This window comes from Fringilla coelebs (genome assembly GCF_963513975.1).
Source record: "Fringilla coelebs genome assembly, contig: SCAFFOLD_48, whole genome shotgun sequence".
Classification (NCBI taxonomy): domain Eukaryota; kingdom Metazoa; phylum Chordata; class Aves; order Passeriformes; family Fringillidae; genus Fringilla; species Fringilla coelebs.
Genome location: NW_028167398.1, coordinates 1,107,114 through 1,125,166, shown reverse-complemented (window position 1 = coordinate 1,125,166; position 18,053 = coordinate 1,107,114). Strand labels below are relative to the sequence as shown.

Genomic DNA, 18,053 nt, shown 5'->3' with positions numbered 1-18,053 from the left:
GGGGAGGGGGAGGTTTCCCCCAGAGCTGACCCCGTTTTTGGGGTGTCCCCATTTTTGGGGTGCCCTCCCACCCCCAGGGGAGTCCCCTATTTCATGGGGGCAAGGGGTCTGTTCCACTCCCCCTCCTTTGGGCGTGCCCCCCCCCATTTTTGGGGATCCCCCCGAGTTTTGGGGATCCCCTGATATTTTGGGGTGCCCGGGGCGGAGTGTGTCTCATGTGTGTCCCAAATCCTTATCCCAAAAACATCCCCCCCCATCATTCTGAGGGGCTTTTGGGATGGTCCCAATTTTTGGGGGGGGTCCCCCATATTTTGGGGCGCGCCCCCCCACATTGGTGTCCCCATGGTGAGAAATCGAGTCCTTGTCCCCCTGCCATCATTCCGGGGGTGTCACCCCGTTTTTGGGGGGGATACCCAACTTTGGGGGGGGTCCCCATCTTCTGGGGGGGTCCCCATATTCTGGGGGGGTCCCCCTATTTTGGGGCGCCCCACTGGGGGGGTCTCCCCCACATTGGTGTCCCCATGCCCATGGCGGGAGGTTCAGTCCGTGTCCCCCTCGCCATTCTGGGGGTGTCACCCCGTTTTTTGGGGGGTCCCCATTTTTAGGGTGGTCCGTGTATTTGGGGGGGGTCCCCGTATTTTGGGGCGCCCCACTGGGGGGGTCCCGGTGTCCCCCTCCCCCCACATTGGCATCCCCATCCCGGCAGCTCCGTCCCTGTGGCGGGAGGTTCAGTCCGTGTCCCCCTCACCATTTCAGGGGTGTCACCCCATTTTTTGGGGGGGATCCCCGTGTTTGAGGGAGGGTCCCCATGTTTGGGGAGGTGTCCCCCTATTTTAGGGTGCCCCACTGGGGGGGTCACCCCCACATTGTTGTCCCCGTCCCGGCAGCTCCGTCCCCGTGGCGGGAGGTCCAGTCCGTGTCCTGGGGGTGTCCCCCCGCCGTGCCGGGGGTGTCACCCCCTTTCGGGGCGGGGTGTCCCCGTTTTGGGGGGGGTCCCCCGCGCTCGGGGGGGCCGGGTCAGGCGCACTTGGCGCGGGCCTGGGCCAGGAGGTCGCTGAAGGAGTCGAAGAGGCGCTCGAGCCAGGGCTGGTTGCGCATGCAGCGCTGCACCACCTCCTCCTGGCCCAGGTCCTCGGCGCGGCCCTCGATGGCCGCCGTCTGCGGGGACAGCAGGGGTCAGCGGGGCGGCCAGGGGGACAGCAGGGGTCAGCGGGGCGGACACGGGGACGGGGAGTGGTCAGAGGAGTGGGGAATGGTCAGCGGGGCGGCCAGGGGGACGGGGAGTGGTCAGCGGGGCGGCCACAGGGACGGGGAGTGGTCAGCGGGGTGGCCAGGGGGACGGGGAGTGACCAGGGGGCGGCCAGGGGGATGGCGAGTGGTCAGTGGGGTGGCCAGGGGGACGGGGAGTGGTCAGCGGGGTGGGGAACGGTCAGGGGGACAGGGAATAGTCAGCGAGGGTTCCAGGGGCACGGGGAATGGTGAGCAGGGCAGTCACGGGGATGGGGAGTGGTCAGTGGGACAGGGAATTGTCAGTGGGACGGGGAATGGTCAGTGGGACGGGGAATGGTCAGTGGGATGGGGAATGGTCAGCGGGGTGGGGAATGGTCAGCGGGACGGTGAATGGTCACTGGGGTGGGGAATGGTCAGTGGGATGGGAATGGTCAGTGAGACAGGGAATGGTCAGTGGGACAGGGAATGGTCAGTGGGGTGGGGAATGGTCAGTGGGGACAGAGGGCTGTCCCAGGTGACAGGGTGTGTTCCAGGTGACAGAGGGTGGGTCAGGTGACAGGGTGTGTTCCAGGTGACAGGGTGTGGCTCAGGTGACAGAGGGTGGGTCAGGTGACAGAGGGTGGCTCAGGTGACAGAGGGTGGCTCAGGTGACAGAGGGTGGCTCAGGTGACAGGGTGTGCCCAGGTGACAGAGGGTGGGTCAGGTGACAGAGGGTGTGTCCCAGGTGACAGAGGGTGGGTCAGGTGACAGGGTGTGCCCAGGTGACAGAGGGTGGGTCAGGTGACAGAGGGTGTGTCCCAGGTGACAGAGGGTGGGTCAGGTGACAGGGTGTGGCCCAGGTGACAGGGTGTGGCCCAGGTGACAGAGGGTGGGTCAGGTGACAGGGTGTGGCCCAGGTGACAGAGGGTGGGTCAGGTGACAGGGTGTGTCCCAGGTGTCAGGGAGTGTCCCAGGAGGTGACAGGGTGTTTCCCAGGTGATAGGGGGTGCCCCAGGTGATAGGGGGTGCCCCAGGTGACAGGGTGTGGCCCAGGTGTCCCCAGGTGCCCTCACCTCGTCCTTGCAGTGCAGGAAGGTGCAGGGGACATGGGGGGACACAGGGGTGATGCAGGGGGACAGAGGGGTGGCCCAGGTGACAGGGTGTGTCCCAGGAGGTGTCAGGGTGTGTCCCAGGTGTGTCCCCAGGTGCCCTCACCTTGTCCTTGCAGCGCAGGAAGGTGTGGTACCTGTAGTGGTGCAGGGAGTGGTACAGCGTGTACAGGAACGACTTCTCCACCTCCACCTTGAACTCCTGCGGGGACACCTGCGCTCAGGGACCCCCCCGAGACCCCCAGACCCACCTGGGACCCCCCAGACCCACCTGGGGACCCCCCAGGACCCCCAGACCCACCTGGGGACCCCCAGACACACCTGGAGACCCCCAAACCCACCTGGGACCCCCCAAACCCCACCTGGGACCCACCAGTAACCCCCCAAACCCAACCTGGGACCCCACCTGGGACCCCCCAACCCCACCTGTGACCCTCATGCCTCGTACCTGGGCTTTCCTCGCGCTCCTCTTGACCTTGCTGAGCGTTTTGGGTTCTGACCCACCTGGGACCCCCCAAACCCCACCTGTGACCCCTCAGGATCCCCAAAGCCCACCTGAGACCCCCCAAACCCCCCTAGTCCCAACACCTGGGGCTTGCCCACGCTCCTCTTGACCTTGCTGAGCGTTTTGGGTTCTGACCCACCTGTGACTCCCCCAAACCCCACCTGCGACCCCCAAACCCCACCTGGGACTCACCTGTGACTTCCCCAAATCCCACCTGGGACCCCTCAAGACCCCCAAACCCCACCTGGTGCCCCCCGTGCCCCGTACCTGGAGTTTGCCCACGCTCCTCTTGACCTTGCTGAGCGTTTTGCGGTTGTCACCCACCTGTGACTCCCCCAAACCCCACCTGGGACCCCCAAACCCCACATGTGACTCCCCCAAACCCCACCTGGGACTCACCTGGGACCCCCCAAACCCCACCTGGTGCCCCCCAAGACCCCCAGTCCCCGTACCTGTGGCTTGCCCACACTCCTCTTGACCTTGCTGAGTGTTTTGCGGTTGTTATGACCTCAAGAACCCCACAGGGACCCCCAAACCCCACCTGTGACTCCCCCAAACCCCACATGTGACTCCCCCAAACCCCACCTGGGACCCCCCAAACCCCACCTGGTGCCCCCCATGGCCCGTACCTGGGGCTTGCCCACGCTCCTCTTGACCTTGCTGAGCGTTTTGTGGTTGTCACCCACCTGTGACTCCCCAAACCCCACCTGGGACCCCCCAAACCCCACCCGTGACTGCCCCAAACCCCACCTGGTGCCCCCCAAACCCCACCTGGTGCCCCCCAGACCCCCCACCCCCTGTACCTGTGGCTTGCCCACGCTCCTCTTGACCTTGCTGAGCGTTTTGCGGTTGTAGGGGTCCCCGCCCGGGCACAGGCGCACCAGGGACTCGCCGGGCTCGGCGTGCAGCTGTGGGAAGGTGTGCAGGGCCTGCTGCAGCACAGGTGAGCCAGGTGAGCACAGTGATACCACATGGTCACCACAGGTGAGCCAGGTGAGCACAGTGATACCACATGGTCACCACAGGTGAGCACAGGTGAGCGCAGGTGAGCACAGGGGAGCACAGTGATACCACATGGTCACCACAGGGGAGCACAGATGAGCACAGGTGAGCCGGTCACCTTACATTTCACAAGGTGCCTTCTGAAGGTGGCTGGGACATCTGACCTCAAGGTCACTGTGATGTCCTTGGTACAGCCAGGATGGAGGTGTCCCACCTAGGGAGAATCAGGGAGTCAAGACAAAACTGGGAGCACTGCCAAGGGCAGGACTGACAGCACAAGGGACTGATGTGATGAACAGCTGTGCCAGGAATCTGCACCTCAGAGTGGATTTACATGAAGTTTGATAGAGAACAGCATGAACAGAAGATGCCACCTGCCATAACATGAAGCCTTTGTGCAAGGCTGGCAGCCCTGGCCCAGCCAAGCCAGGGGCTGCATCTCCTACATGGCACTGGAATGGACTATCAGTGGCATGTGAGGACTCCCTGCCAGCTCCCAGGCACACCAGGGCAGGCCTTGAGCAATGGGGAGAGGCAGGGCAGTCCATGCTCACCTTGGGGGAGAACTGGAATGGGGCGTCTGCCTCCCACTCAAAGCGCATGACCTTCGTCTGCGCGTGGTTAGTGATGGTCAAGGCCCTCCAGCAGGGCTCCCCGACAGGACAGTGCCCAAACTCGACGTGATTTCCTCTGACAGCTGTTAAGGAGGAGAGCAAGGGATGTCAGCATGCAGGGAGCTCCACCTGCTCCCCTTACATGCACAGACACCTGCATGCTCAATGCTTCCTAGCTCCAAGCCTTCCTCCCTCTGGAGGGAGTTCCTCAGGCAGTTTTCCATCCCAACAATTCCAGGGAAACACCCTGACACATCCCTAATCACAACACACACTGCTCTGCAAGCCTGGCTGCCATGCCCACAGGCCACCAAGTCCTGTGGGTGACAGCCCAGGCCTGCCTAGAGGGAGGACACACATGATCAGATATTTTCCTCTTCCTTGCTCTACCTTTGCAGCCTCTCCTGAAGAAAGCAGTGAGAAAGCTCAGAGAAAGAAGGAAAACACTTCTTACCTCTACTTGCTGCTCCTGTTGTTTGGCACATGTGGAATGGGTTATGGAGATTGCTTACTCAGAGTGATTTGTTAATTGGACTCTGCTGATGGTTCTTTGGATTGATTGACCAATTAGGTCAAAGCTGTGTTGTGACTGACTGGAGATAGTCATGGTTTTTTCTTTAGTATCTTTTTAGTATAGTATCTCTTTAGTATAGTATAGTATTAGTGTAATATAACATAGCTTAATAAAGCAATTGTTCAGCCTTCTGAAATCATGGAGTCAGAGCACATTATTCCCTGGCTGGTGCCCCCTGCATTGATAGCCTTTCTCTTCTTACTCAAAATATCTGCAGCCTTTGTAGCTAAGGAGCTCAGCTCCCATTTCCTCACTTCCAAGCTCAAATGCAATTACTTTCTATGCTGTGCTGAGCCTGTGTGGGTTGCCAACTGCCTGTTCACATCACTGTTTTTTCAAAGCCCCCAGATCCAATCTGCACATGAAGCTGCACACTTCAAAGCTCAAAGGGGAGAGACTTAAGGCTGTCAGTGCCCTGACAATGCTTTATTCCATGTAGCTTGCAGGCTATGTGCTTTATGTATCCATCCCATCCCAACCCATCCCAAGGTAATGCAGTACACCTGGACTGCTTTGTTTGGGAGGCACCCACTGACCTTCAGGCACATTGATGCTCACAGAAACAGCATAGACCTCTGCAGAGATTTTGATGTTTTCAGCCTGAACAGTCCCCAGGATGTTTTCTGTATCTGAAACCTGAGGCAGCAAGAAACAAACACTGTTCAGATTATTCTTTTGGTAGACAGCCTGTAAGTCCTTGTCTCTGCTGGCTGCTTCCCCTATGGCCTGCCCAGCTTCACAAGCACTGGTGGACTCCCAAGCTTTGCTAACCTGTTCATCTCATCGGCTGCCCCAGTGGGATGCTGCTGCTGTAAAAAAATGAAACCCTATATGCCCAACTCTGCACTCCTACAGCAGGGAATGCTGCTGCTAAAGCATCCTTGAGAGGCACAGGGGTGTAAGAACAACCACAGGAAGTGTGAGGTGTCTCAGAGCAGGTGGCATGGACAACCCTCTCCAATCACCTAGCAGCCTCTCTGAAATACAGCCCCTAAACCATGGGGGACAAAATCCCAGGCGGAGAGTTTGCTGCACTATGCAAGAGCTTCAGACAAAGTCCAGTGTAGGCATCACACTGCAGTCTGTACAAGCAAACAACAACCTTCAGCCACGCACAGGGACAAGGCTGGGGCACAGGCTCAGGATGCAGTGTTTGTTTGTCTGGGGGGATGTGGATGCACTGCACGTTCTGGCAAACGCTGTCTAGAGGCACAAGTTGGGGTCTCAGCACCCTTGTGTCTGGCAGGTGCAGCTCTTCCTGACTTTGCCCCTGTGCTCACTGGGCCCTGCTTGGCTAGGCAGGACACAGCCCCTCTCACCTCTAGTCGGAGGGTCTTCTCAATGCTGCCAGTCTGCCTGGCCTGGAAATGCACTGTCACTTCAATCTCTGTGTGGGGATCAATGATGCCATGGTCTTGTGATAAGGAGACATCCTCAAAGAGATCATCCAGCCCACGGAGCTGCCAGGCCATGGGCAGCAGGGTGTTGTTTTTCAGGACCAAGGTCCTGCTGTCAGTCCTGCAGAGACAGGAAGGCACTTGGCATCAGCTGCTGGGTGGTCACACCAGCCTCGCCACTGAATGCAACTTGGAGCAGCTCCACCCATGCCCTGGAAACCAGAGTGGGGCCACAGCTCTCTTCACCGAGAGCAGCAAGCACAAGTTCCCAAGGATTTTTCCTGGAGAAGGCAGTGAGAACCTCAGAGAAGAAAACAATTCTTATCTCTATTCACTACTCCTGTTGTTTTACACCTGTCAAGTGTGTTCTAGAAATTGTTTACCAAAAGTGATTTAGCTATTATACACAGGTAAAAGTGGTTTTGAGTGATTAACCAATCACTCAAAGCTGTGTCTAACTATCTAAAGACAGTGACAAGTTTTTCTTTAATATAGTATAATATCTCTTTCCTATAATTTTAATATCATATTAGTGTAATATAATTTTAATAGAACAATTGTTCAACCTTCTAAATCATAAAATCAGAGCACATTATTCCCAGCGTCGGGAGCTCCTTACAACACCGAAGTCAAACCTTTTGTCACAAGTCTTGGAGTGCTTGTGGGATGACTGACCTGTGCAGAAGCAGTTTGTCAAAAGACAGCTCCAGGGGGCTGACCTCCAGCTTCATGTCCACCCCACGGCAGCAGAGGCTGAAGACCACTGGGTCGGGGTTCTTTGCAATGCTGCAGATGAGTTTGTCTTCCAGGAAGCCAGGGGAAGTGGGGTATGCCCAAATGGTCAGCTCCTGGACACGGCCCCACAGGAAGAAATAGAAAGAGCTCTGTGTGTGAGCAGGAGGAGCAGCCCCTGGGCACTTCTGTGGTGCCTGCTGTACCTGCCCTTCTCCCACCTGCTTCTCCTTTGGTTTCAGGGTCATGCTGGGAGGGTCCAGAAGGAAGTTCTCTGCTTCCCCAGCATTCTCAAAGGAGAACTGAACCTCCACGTCCACGGGGCAGTTGGTGAGGATGGTTAGATTCTCCAAGTTGTCGGGACAATTCTGGACCTTGTACCTGTCCACAAAAGGGGAAAAGGCTGCAGAGCAGACTCTTGCCTTTGCCACACACCGAGGAGAGCACCGTGTGCACCCGAGGAAGTGGTGCTGCAAGACCCTGCTCTAACAAACAAGTGAGGGAAATGGATCCCGGCCAGGGGCATGGGTGTGTGCTCATCCCTGCCTTACTCTGATGCCTTCCCCTGGACCTGGTGCCTCCAGGCCAGAAGCCTGATGATGCTCAGGCCACTTTGAGAGTTTTTAATACAATGTAAATTCAAAGGTGCCTAGAAAAACAACAGTACACCAGGCACATGGGTTCTTTCCCCTTCTTTCTTGGGGTGCCTTCCCTGCAGGGTATGAAGAAAGGCTTTTGGAAAAGGAGTTTAGCTCGTTTCTTTCATAAAAGTCATGCAACTGCTATGGGTTAGATCAAAGTCTGAGAAAGAAACATAAAGCATCAATTCCCAAGAGGAATACAAACAAGATAACAAATGACCCTTCTCTCAGGGGTGGAAATGACTTTGGAGTGAAAGGGCTAAAGAGGCAAACAGAAATCCCAGGTCATCCGTCAGTCTGGTTAAAGACTGTCTGGTTTTTAAACTATTTTGATTTCATTTACTTGGGTTGTCAAAATAGCCCTTGCCCTCCAGAGCTCCCATGGAGACAAGAACTTAATGTTAAATGGCATTAAAAAGAAGTGACAGTAAAAGCAGAAATACACAATAGCTCCAATGACAAAGTGCTTAGGCAGACTTGATCCAGCAGTGAGGATGCAATGATCCTGTCAGGATTACAGGAAAATGTAATTCCTGCTGTACGTTACCCGCAACACCCAGTGGCAGGTCAATCATAAAATCTCATTAATCATTACAGATTAATGAAAAGTTTACAAAATAATTGCTCAATCAGGCTACCTGCAGAACTTCAAAAACCACCAGAGAGTTCATTTCCTAAGGGGTGAAGCTGAGATGTGGAGGGACACAGAAGTTGCCCCACAAGTCACCTCTTGACTGGCAGCAGCACGTGGCTCTGGCCACCAAGGCACCCACTGGGTAGGCAGAGCAGCTCCTGCAAGACTCATTTGCCTCTTATCTGCTGAAGTTCACACACCTGATGCCCTTCCACCTCATGTGCCTCCCAGGACAGTGTCCTGGATTGTGCCACCAGGACAGCCAGTCTCTCCAGGCGTGTCCAGAAAAGTACAAGTACAGGGAGCACATACCACTCTCTTGATTTCCCACACAGCAGAGGTCCAAAGTGGAATTGCTTTGTGCTCTCAACATATTCCTTAAAGATTACTTCATCTTCCTTCATGGTTTTCCTCCACTGTGGAAACACCACCCTGGGAAGGGAAAGGGGGGATGGAGGAGCTATGAGATGTTTCAAGTAGGAAATATGGTCAGAAAGCCAAAACCCTTCCTGGTGGCTGCCATCTGCCTTCCCAGCTCCAGCCCAGGAAGAGATGCTGGGTGATCTCAGGCAGCACGATCTGCCCAGGCCAGAAGTGCCGAGGGGCAGCCCTGGCTGTGAGTTCAGGGGCAGCTGTGGTGTGGGGGGCTGCCAGGGCCAGCCTTACCGAGGGTTCTGGCAGATGCTGGGGAACAGGCCGGTGCCACTGCAGGGCAGCTCGTACTGGCGCTTGGTCTGCACGAGCTCAAACCTCAGTGTCTGCTCAAACTTCCCCAGCTTTCTGGTGGAGAAGTGGACCTTCAGTTCCACCTCAGCCTGGGCAGGCACTATCCACCGTTACTGTTCCAGCCTGGCAGTTAAAGAGGAGGCTTCAGACACGGAGCAAATGAAGCAAGGAGGGTGCACTCGCCATCCCATGGAGGCACCGGCACGGCGTCACTGTGGAGCTGGGGATGATGGACCTTGTTTGGCAAGAGGACCAAGAAGCAGAGGCATCACCTCCTCCCGTGCAGCTCACCTGAGGAATTCTGTGGGGACTGAGGCACTTTTCAGCATACTTTTGGCTCTTTTTGTGGAGGAATCCAGGGGACTTTCTGTTCTCTGTATGGAGACCTGGTTCTCCGTTGAAGAGCTGTCTCTCCTGGCTGCTTTACCCATCTTTGGTTGGCCCTTGGCAGAACTGCCCTTCCCATCTGGGGCCTTGGCCTAAGGGGAGAGAGAAAAGGGAGGGAGAGCTGAGCCCTGAGACAACATCCTGGAAAGCAAAATGGGGGGTTGTTCACCAGCAGAAGAGAGAATAAAGAAAGAAGTCCACATGCCCATGGACTTGGTCTTCCTTATTGGTGTTTGCTTTGCCTAGGACAACCCCTGCTCACTCACAATCCTTTCTTCAAAGGAAGTTGAGGGTTTAAGTGATTTTTTTCCCTCTTGTCTTACAGAACTGCTCTGTCTCCAGCAGAGCTGCCTCTTTTCTCCCACCCCTGACAGAAAGGAGACCTGCAGACACGGGGCCCCATCACATCTTTACTACCTCTCCACAAGGATCCTTTTCCATCCAACCTGTCCCACATGCCCCCATCTAGTCCCATTGCAAGCTCAAGATCTGAGCCTTGCAGGGTTTTACCTGGTCTTTCACTGGCAGTTTCCCATCCCTCAGGATCTCCCAGATCATGGCCTTTGAATCTGTGACCTGCATGTCCAGGCATGGCACCCCGACATGCTCATCTCTGACTGCCCCATCTGCAACTTGGCTTTGTGTCTCCAGCTGAGACCACTGAAGGATCCTTTGGCCTCCATGTTTTTGTCTAGCTTTTTTCACCTTCTCCTTAGGCTTCTGACCTTTCTTTTCAGCTGAAGGCTGGGCCTCTGCCCTGGCCTTGAGCTTTGCCTGTTGAGTCTTATGCCTCTTCTCTGCTTCATAGTCCTCCAGCACCTGTGGGGGCAGCGTCCCACCCACGGCACGTGGAGGCATCCAAAAGCTCTCTTGGTGCTCAGACCCCAGTGCCATCCACAGGATTTGTGTGTGTAAGGAAGAGAAACCATAGCAAGATTCCTTTTCTCATCCCACACACTCAACAAACCCCATTTCTGTCTTCTCCCTCCCTCCCAACAACACAAACCATTTAAATCTTCCCACAGCATGTCAGCAGAGCTGGCCTTGCCCTGGGGATTGCCTTCCATCTCCCTGGCACAAGCCTGGCAATGCTGGAGTGCTGTGAAGCTTGGGCAGCGTGTCCATGGGGACCAGACCTGCCTTCTCACCTTCTCCTCCTCCTCCACAAAGTCCAAGGAGTGAAATTCAATGGGGAAGTTGCATGGGTTCTTCACCAGCACTGTGGCCTCCACCCCATTGCTGTCCACCAGCACCTGTCCCATCTTTAGTGCTGGGGGGCTGAACTCCAACCGTGGCTCTAGACCTTGGCCTGAGAGGTGCAGCTTTAAGTAATTGCTGCTCCCACAAATGTTGAGCTTCAGCTCATTCTTGTAAGACCTCTGAAAACAGAAAAGTGCAGAAAAATCATCCATGAAGTCCCAGGTGACAGGACCCCAAATAGAAAGCTTGCCCCAAGGTCAGGGTGTTATCAGTGCCTCCAAGGTGAACAGAAACCAAATATTCATTTATGCTAGGGACTACAGTGTCTGTCTCCTGGGTCTGAGTAACTGGCATGAATCCTGGTGTGCACTGAAACTGGGTATTTGGTGTCAGATGGATGCAGAATGGACTGTCAGGCGTTTTCACCTAGTCATGCAGGAGTGCAATGCTCATGGGAAGGGCCCTTGGGCTTGCAGTGTTCAGACACAGTCCTGGCACTGCTACATCAGGCAAACGCCAGCTCCAGGAGAGAGGCAAATGAGCTCTCACAGGCCAGAAATAAGGGTCATCTTCCCTGCTTAGTGTTTGGCTCTGGTCCAAGCCAGACACAAGATGGTTACATTTCTGCAGCAATTAAAAGATCCCTGGGACTGTGTGTGGGCACAGAAGCACTTGTGTCCATGCTGGGACACACTGCCAGTTTACGAGACCCAGAGGCCACAGGCAAACAACTTTTGGGAATGCTCCATCCTTTAAAAGTTGAATCCCCAGCTGCATGGGAATGTGCAGGCAGGCCAGAGCCCCAGGGACTGCTGGCAGCACACCACTACAGGTGACTGTCCTGCCGTGCTCAGGAAGGTGTCTGGTGGCTGTTTTGTCTGTCAGTCCTGCAGCAGGATGAGCCTAGGCTGGCCATGCCAGGATTATCCTCAGCCGAGTGTGCAGCTGCAAACACAGCCAGGCAAGGGGGAGGCTGAGGGCAGTTGGGCACATCCCCCCATGTGCAGAGAGGCAGCCTCAGAGCCCTGATGGTCTCTGTGCTCTTTGCTGTGCTCTTTCATCACCTGTAATCTGATACCCAGAGCCTGGGGAAATGACTTCTTTTTCCCATGGAAAATGGACATTTCAAAGCACATCTAATGGGATCTCTGTAGGGTGAACCAAGCCACCCTGAGTACACTTGCAGTAAGCTCCCTGTGCAGGCAGAGCTCCTGGCACACTCTGTGCACCAGGCCCTCATTTCCAGATAGCCCTGACAGGCCTCCCGGGCTGACACCTGCCAATCTCACCTCCTCCTGGGGTGTAAATCGGATTTGTAAATTCTGGCACCGTCGTGGATTAAGGGTTCCTTGGCAGGGTATCACTTCAAAGGGACAGGGCTCATCCTCCAGCGCCTGCTGCTTCTGACGTACATTTTTGTTCTGGGCACAGAAAGCAATTGTGTGATGTCTCCTCGTGCTCTGAGACTGACACAGTGCTGAGAGCATCCACAGACAAACCAAGTGTGGCTCCCTTAGCCTAGAGCTGGAGGGAAGATCTCACCCAGGGCAGGCAGATAGGCAGCTACTGTCCTCAGTGGAGGAGCAATGGGTGAAGGTGGCAGACAAGCAAAGCATCTGCTAATGCAACAGGTCCAGGCAAACCAGCCTTGATCTAGACCCTCAGAAGCTTCCTCAAACACACTGTAGAACCACGTGCTCAGGCAGCCACAGGAGCAGAAAGGGCAAGAGTCACAAAGAAATCCCAACCCAGAAGTTACGTGTCCAATGTCCCCTGTGCTTTACCTTCTGAACAGGCTTGCTGGCAGCAATGAACCATTTGCAGGGCACTTGGAACCAGTTGTAGAGCTGGATGGTCTCAACCTGGCACTGCCCAACGAGGATGTCACAGAAATGCAGTCTGTTCTCGGAGAGGTCGAGCGACACTTCCAACACAGTGGCGCGGAGGCGGATGTGACACGTGGGGCCTTTTGTCACCTGGAGAGGGACAGAGAATTCAGTGGAGGGTGCAGGTGACATCTGCTGCTGTGCCCAGCCTGCTGCCTGCCCCAAGAGCTGTGCTACCTCTATGGGCAGCAGCACATCCACGTCACCCTGTGAATGGTGAGCGCTTTCAAAGCACACGACAAACGCCACGCTCTGGCTGGGGAGCAGGCTCTTCGTCAGGCCCAGGTCCACGCTGAAACCTTGAAGAGATGAACACAAAGCAGCTGAGATACACGAGAAACACAAAATGTGTCCTAAGCACGTTAAGACCTTACAGGTGTCCTGGCTGAGGGGTCTGGGAAAAGCCCCACGCCGTGCTGTGACCTGGACAAAAACTTCAGAGTGCACCTGAACAACCCTCAGACACAGTGAGCCACTGTGTGATGGAAGGGCAGCCTTGCCTCAAGGCCTCTTTTGGAAGCCTCTTTTGATCCACCAGAGGATCTCACAGGCTGTTTCCTCAATAAAGGCTGAATACAAGTGCTGGGACAGTGTGAACTCCAAAGCACTTTCAAAACACAGCAGACCCCACTGGTTGGCAAAAGAAGCCCACAGAGTGCCCAAAGAAACTTGCTGCTTGTGGGAGCCAAGGGCAGAAGATGCTGAGAGGTGACCAGGGTGAAGAGCCCATCTGCCCCTGCACTGAAGTGTTAGGGCAGCCACAGGCAGGCCAGGAGAGGTCCCTGGGCATGGCTGGCCAGGAGAATTCTGCCTCTAAACCTCCCAGCAGGGGCACTGAGGAGAAAAACTCAAAAACCTCCCCAAGTTCAGTGGCTTAAGCTAATCTGTCTGAGACACCTCCTCCAAGCCCACAGGAAGCTTCTCCAGCACTGCTTACCTGTGTCCTGCAGGACAGATACATCGACCTGGAAGAACACTGGCATCTTCCCAGGGTTGGTGATCTTCAGAGTGCTGCTCTCAGTGAAACCCTTAAGGACAGTGCCCATGTCCAGGACGTACTCGGGCAGCTCAATTCTGCAAGGAGGATTAAGGGCAGTCCTTTAACCACAGCCTGGCTACAGGTCCAAGTGGACAGCCCCAAATAAAGTGGCTATTTCTTCATTCACTGCTGTAAAAACTCAGCTCAAGCCCATGAAACCCATGGCCTGACCACCTGGCAAAAAGTTTAGGAAGTCAGGAGGAGTACAGCTCCTAGCTTTCATCAGCTACTAATGGTACCTGAAAATAAAATGATTTAAAATGGACACTGGCCACAGCTCCTCTGCCATGAAAAGCCATGAGTCCAGCTGAGTCCACTGCTCTCAGTGGAACTGCCTAGCCTGGTGTACAGCCTGAGCCTGAAATTGCTTTGGGGCCTAAGAATATGATTTGTCTGCACAGGAAATCTTGTTCTGCAGCCTGATCACATGAGATCTGTTCTGCAGAGCATCTTCTTCCTGAATTAAAGCCTCCTATGCTTGTGCTGCATCAGGATGGTGCAAAGGGACCCACCAAGTTACCTGAATAAGCCCTGCCACCCCACCAGGGTTCAACCCCTCTGATTTTGGGTGTTAGAGGGTTTGCTGACACATGCAGTTCCCTTCTCCTTTTGTTTAGTGTGCTTGGTTAGTTGGAACCAAGACATCAGCTGGGAGTTGTCTCTTCCAGAGCTAGGCAGCAGGCACAGATTTTAGGCTGTCTGCAAGGGCTTGAAGGCCTGCACTGGGTCCCCCAGCTCTAGGGACAGAACCCCACACCTGTGGGGAGCTGAGCAGGCCAAAGCTCAGCGTGGGTCTGGGGAAGGGAGGACACTGCACTGCTGACATGCAGTGTGTCACTGCCACCAGGACCACAGCCTTTCTGGAGTCCAGGCCATTCCCAGCTCTGCAGAGCCAAGGAGCTCTCAGGAGAAGAGGAAATGGCTGGGTGATCCCACGGGGCACCTGGAGATGGGGATGGGGTCTCTACTCACTTGACAAGGCTCTGGCACAGGTGATTGTCAGGGAACCTGCACGTCAGGGGATGGGATGTGAGCTCTTTCTGCAGCTCCAGAGCAGCCTTCTCTATCAGTATCCTCACCATGTTTATCTGCCGCTGAGTGTTTGGCTGAGGAAAGGCAAGACAGTGGCTGGTTAGCAAAGGTCCTTCCCAAGGCCCAGCTTGCACCTGAGAAAGGATCCCAGCCTGCTCTTGTGGGGAGGGGCTGGGGGGTCCTCCTGTCTGGCTGCTCAGTGTCTGTGACACCTCCTGCTCTCTTAGCCAGGACCTCATCTCCAGAGAAGTAACTCCAGCATCTTTGCCTTCCCAGATACTGGTAGCAAAGCTGCTCTGGCCAGGCAGACAGACAAGCCAGGAACTTTCCAGAGCTCCAGATAATTGCCTGCCCCCAGCCAGTACCAAGGCAGCTTGGACAAAACCTGTCTTGAAAGGGAACCAGGACCAGGCCTCTTGGAGATGAGCAGCACCAGCACAGCCCCACAGCACAATCAGGCAGGTGCTGTCAAGGTCTGTAAATCTGGCAGGGTTTGGCTTGGGACCAACAAACTCCCCAGCAATGACCTGCATCTCCTTCAAAGCACCATCAACTCCATCCCTGGAGCATGGCCTTCAGGATCTCTCCCTGGGGTAGCCAGGAAGCTGGTGCAGCCCCAGAGGAGACCATGACCAGAGTGGCAGCCCTAGGGGCAATGCTGAGGTGACACCAGCTTGTCAGTGGGCAGGGAGGTCCCAGGTGCCATCAGGGCACCAGGAAGCTGCTGTGGGCTGCAAGGGGCTCAGGTGACATGGAGAAGGTGGCATGTGCCAAATAGGGCTGCAGCTGTTCTTACTGAAATGCCAGAGACACTCAAGCAGGGCTGCAGGTCCTGAGTCTTCACATTCCAAGTCTCCAAGGTCTCATTCCTTGGGCTCCGAGCCTTCTCCTGAACATCTTGTAATTTATTCCACTGTTGCAGGTCTTTTACAGGCTGTTTCAGTGGCTTCTCATCTTTTTCATTTTTTGAAGGAAGAGAACATCCACAAAGAGAAGTGTGAGCAAAGTGCAGTCCCATTTCAGCTGGGAAGTCCCCACCTCCCAACACTGGTTTCTTCCAGAAAGAATCCCTCAAGCCATCTATGGAAACTGGATGCTGCTGCTCCTCTCTGCATCCTCATGTCCATTCCCACCCATCTCCCCCCCAACACAGGAGCATCTCATCCCCTGCAATGTCACACAAATCCAACCCTGCCAGTAGCCCTGCCAGCCTCTCTTACAGCCTTGCCAAGCCTTTCAGTCCAGCCATCACCCTTCAGAACCCTGCTGGATGTGCTGGCAAGCTCTGCAGGGTGGTTCCTGGGACAAAGCCCACATGGGATCCTCTGCTCAAGACTCATGAAGCAACCAGAGGGCTTGACTTGCTCTGGGATTCCTGCAACCCCCAAGGCTTGGTGGAGGTGAGCATGAGCTGCCCCATGGGCATCTGGGAGGGAACAAAAGCAGAGGGGCCCTTGCTGGGGGCAGACAGGCAGTGCCCACCTTTGATGTTCCAGGGCAGGTTCATAGTGATCATGGGGCAGATTGCTTCTCCTTTCACACAGGTATTTTCTGGTTCCAGGTCACCCACTTGAAGCTGGTAAATCCTGCTGAAAGCTCCTGGTAATGCTGGCAGGTAAGAGAATTTCAGCACTTGCTTCTGGCCAGGTGCAATGAAGCCCTGCAGGGACAGGAGAAGAGGCAGGGAATGCATCAGAGTGTTTGACGGGGATGGCTCAGGGGACAGACAGGCTGAGGAGACAGGTTCTCATCTAGAAGAAACCATCAGAGCACATCACCTTCGTGATAAAGATATTACAGTGTGGACTTTCACAACTCCTAGAGTAAATACTATGTGGTTTATAATGCGGACTTCTATAAAAGAAGTTTTGCTAAAGTTTAGAGTTCTTTTAATGTGAATGTTGTGTTCTGATACCAATGTTGGTGAAGAGTTGTTGTGATATTACCATTTAACCAGTGAAGGAATGGAAACCTGTTGAATGTGTTGAAAAGTAACAAATGACCACCACTAGGACAACTGCACATGCTCCAAAAAGATGGGACAGAGGAAGAACTATGTTAAAATGTCTGAATATGTATAACAATTTGTAAATATGTATTAGGCTGATACAGTTCCCAGGGTATATAAAGGGTGTTGCTGTGTGGACTGGTGTGTGCCTCTGGCTGCAGCTAAGCACCCATCAGCATTACTTCTGCTTTATTGACTTTGTCCCCTATTGTCTCTTCTTAAATTTTCTTTAAATTTTAACTGAGGAGTGGCCTTTCCTTCTCACACCTTCTGCCTTCCTTGTGCCCAAAAGGTCGAGCCTCCAACCCCGGGGTGCAGTGTGTCCTCCCCAGGGCTCATAAGGCTGCAGCCCCAGCAGAGCCCGATGTGAGCACAGCTCTGCTGCTCACGGGGTTTGCCCTCTGCCAGCAAGAGCCTGCCTCAGCAAAAAACAGCTCTTCTGTTGCTGCTGTGGGAGGGCTGTCCCTGCTCTCAGCAGGGCCAGCAGCTCCTCTCATCCCCTGTAGGAGACAGGCATGAAGAAATGGGAAAGCCAGTCACTTCCTCTTCCCACTGCAAGGAGGGACAAAGGCAGGAGCGCTGCTTCGGCTCAAAGACATCCAGGCAGGACTGAGGCGCTTGGACAGTGGTGGCATGCTGCTAATACTTGCTGAGTTTGTGCCTTATTTTTGTCTGAGAAATCTATCAAAAAGAATTCTCCTCTGCTCCTCTTACAGCAGGACAGGACAGTGACCAACACCCTTGTGCCTCCCGCCGGTGTCTGCCCTGTGACAGCAGAGCCACCCACCAGCCAAGGTCATGAGAGGAGAGCACTTGTTTGACCTCCTCTGCCCCCAGCAGAAATTGCTTACAGCCCTCTCTCTCTCATGGCTGGCTTTGGGTTTTTCCCTCTGACTTTTTTCTCCCTTCCCCTTCCCCCCCCCACCTTTTTTCCCTTTAACACTCTCCTGGGTCACCTGACACAGGGCTGGGGTCATCACTTGTGCTACTTACAGTGGTGGGCTTGACCAGAAACACACCAGGCAGATGCTGGTCTGCAGGGCAAGGGTTTAGCACCCACTGGAATTCACTCCTGCCAGTGTTCTCCAGGCTGATTGTGCTGTGATCAACTTCATTAAACATCTGGAGAGAAGGCACAGGGGGCAAGTTACAGAGCCAGGCCTGCTGCTGGCAATCTCCTTCCTCTCTCCTGGGCTTGAAAGCAGACACATCGTGGGAGCAGGGAGAAGGGACCAGGGAGGAGACAGGGGCACTTGGGAACGTGGGGAACCCCCAGGCACAGGGCACCTGCACAGCACCAGGGAGCTCTGGCAGCACACAGAGCTGTGGTAACAACCATGTGAAGGCCAGCAATAAAT

At 54.9% G+C, this 18,053-nt stretch overlaps 1 protein-coding gene across 1 annotated transcript in view; it reads right to left on the bottom strand.

The window, feature by feature from the left end:
- Positions 1-878: 878 nt before the first annotated feature.
- Positions 879-18,053, bottom strand: part of LOC311165977 (proline-rich protein 12-like) — a gene marked incomplete at its 5' end in the record, with an annotated part of 107,422 nt that continues 90,247 nt past the window's right edge. The window contains 3 exons of the mRNA XM_084227473.1: positions 879-1,158; positions 2,425-2,520; positions 3,627-3,755. Coding sequence (XP_084083599.1) covers positions 1,018-1,158; positions 2,425-2,520; positions 3,627-3,755 — 366 coding nt within the window. The 3' untranslated portion in view covers positions 879-1,017. The remainder of the gene's footprint in view (positions 1,159-2,424; positions 2,521-3,626; positions 3,756-18,053) is intronic.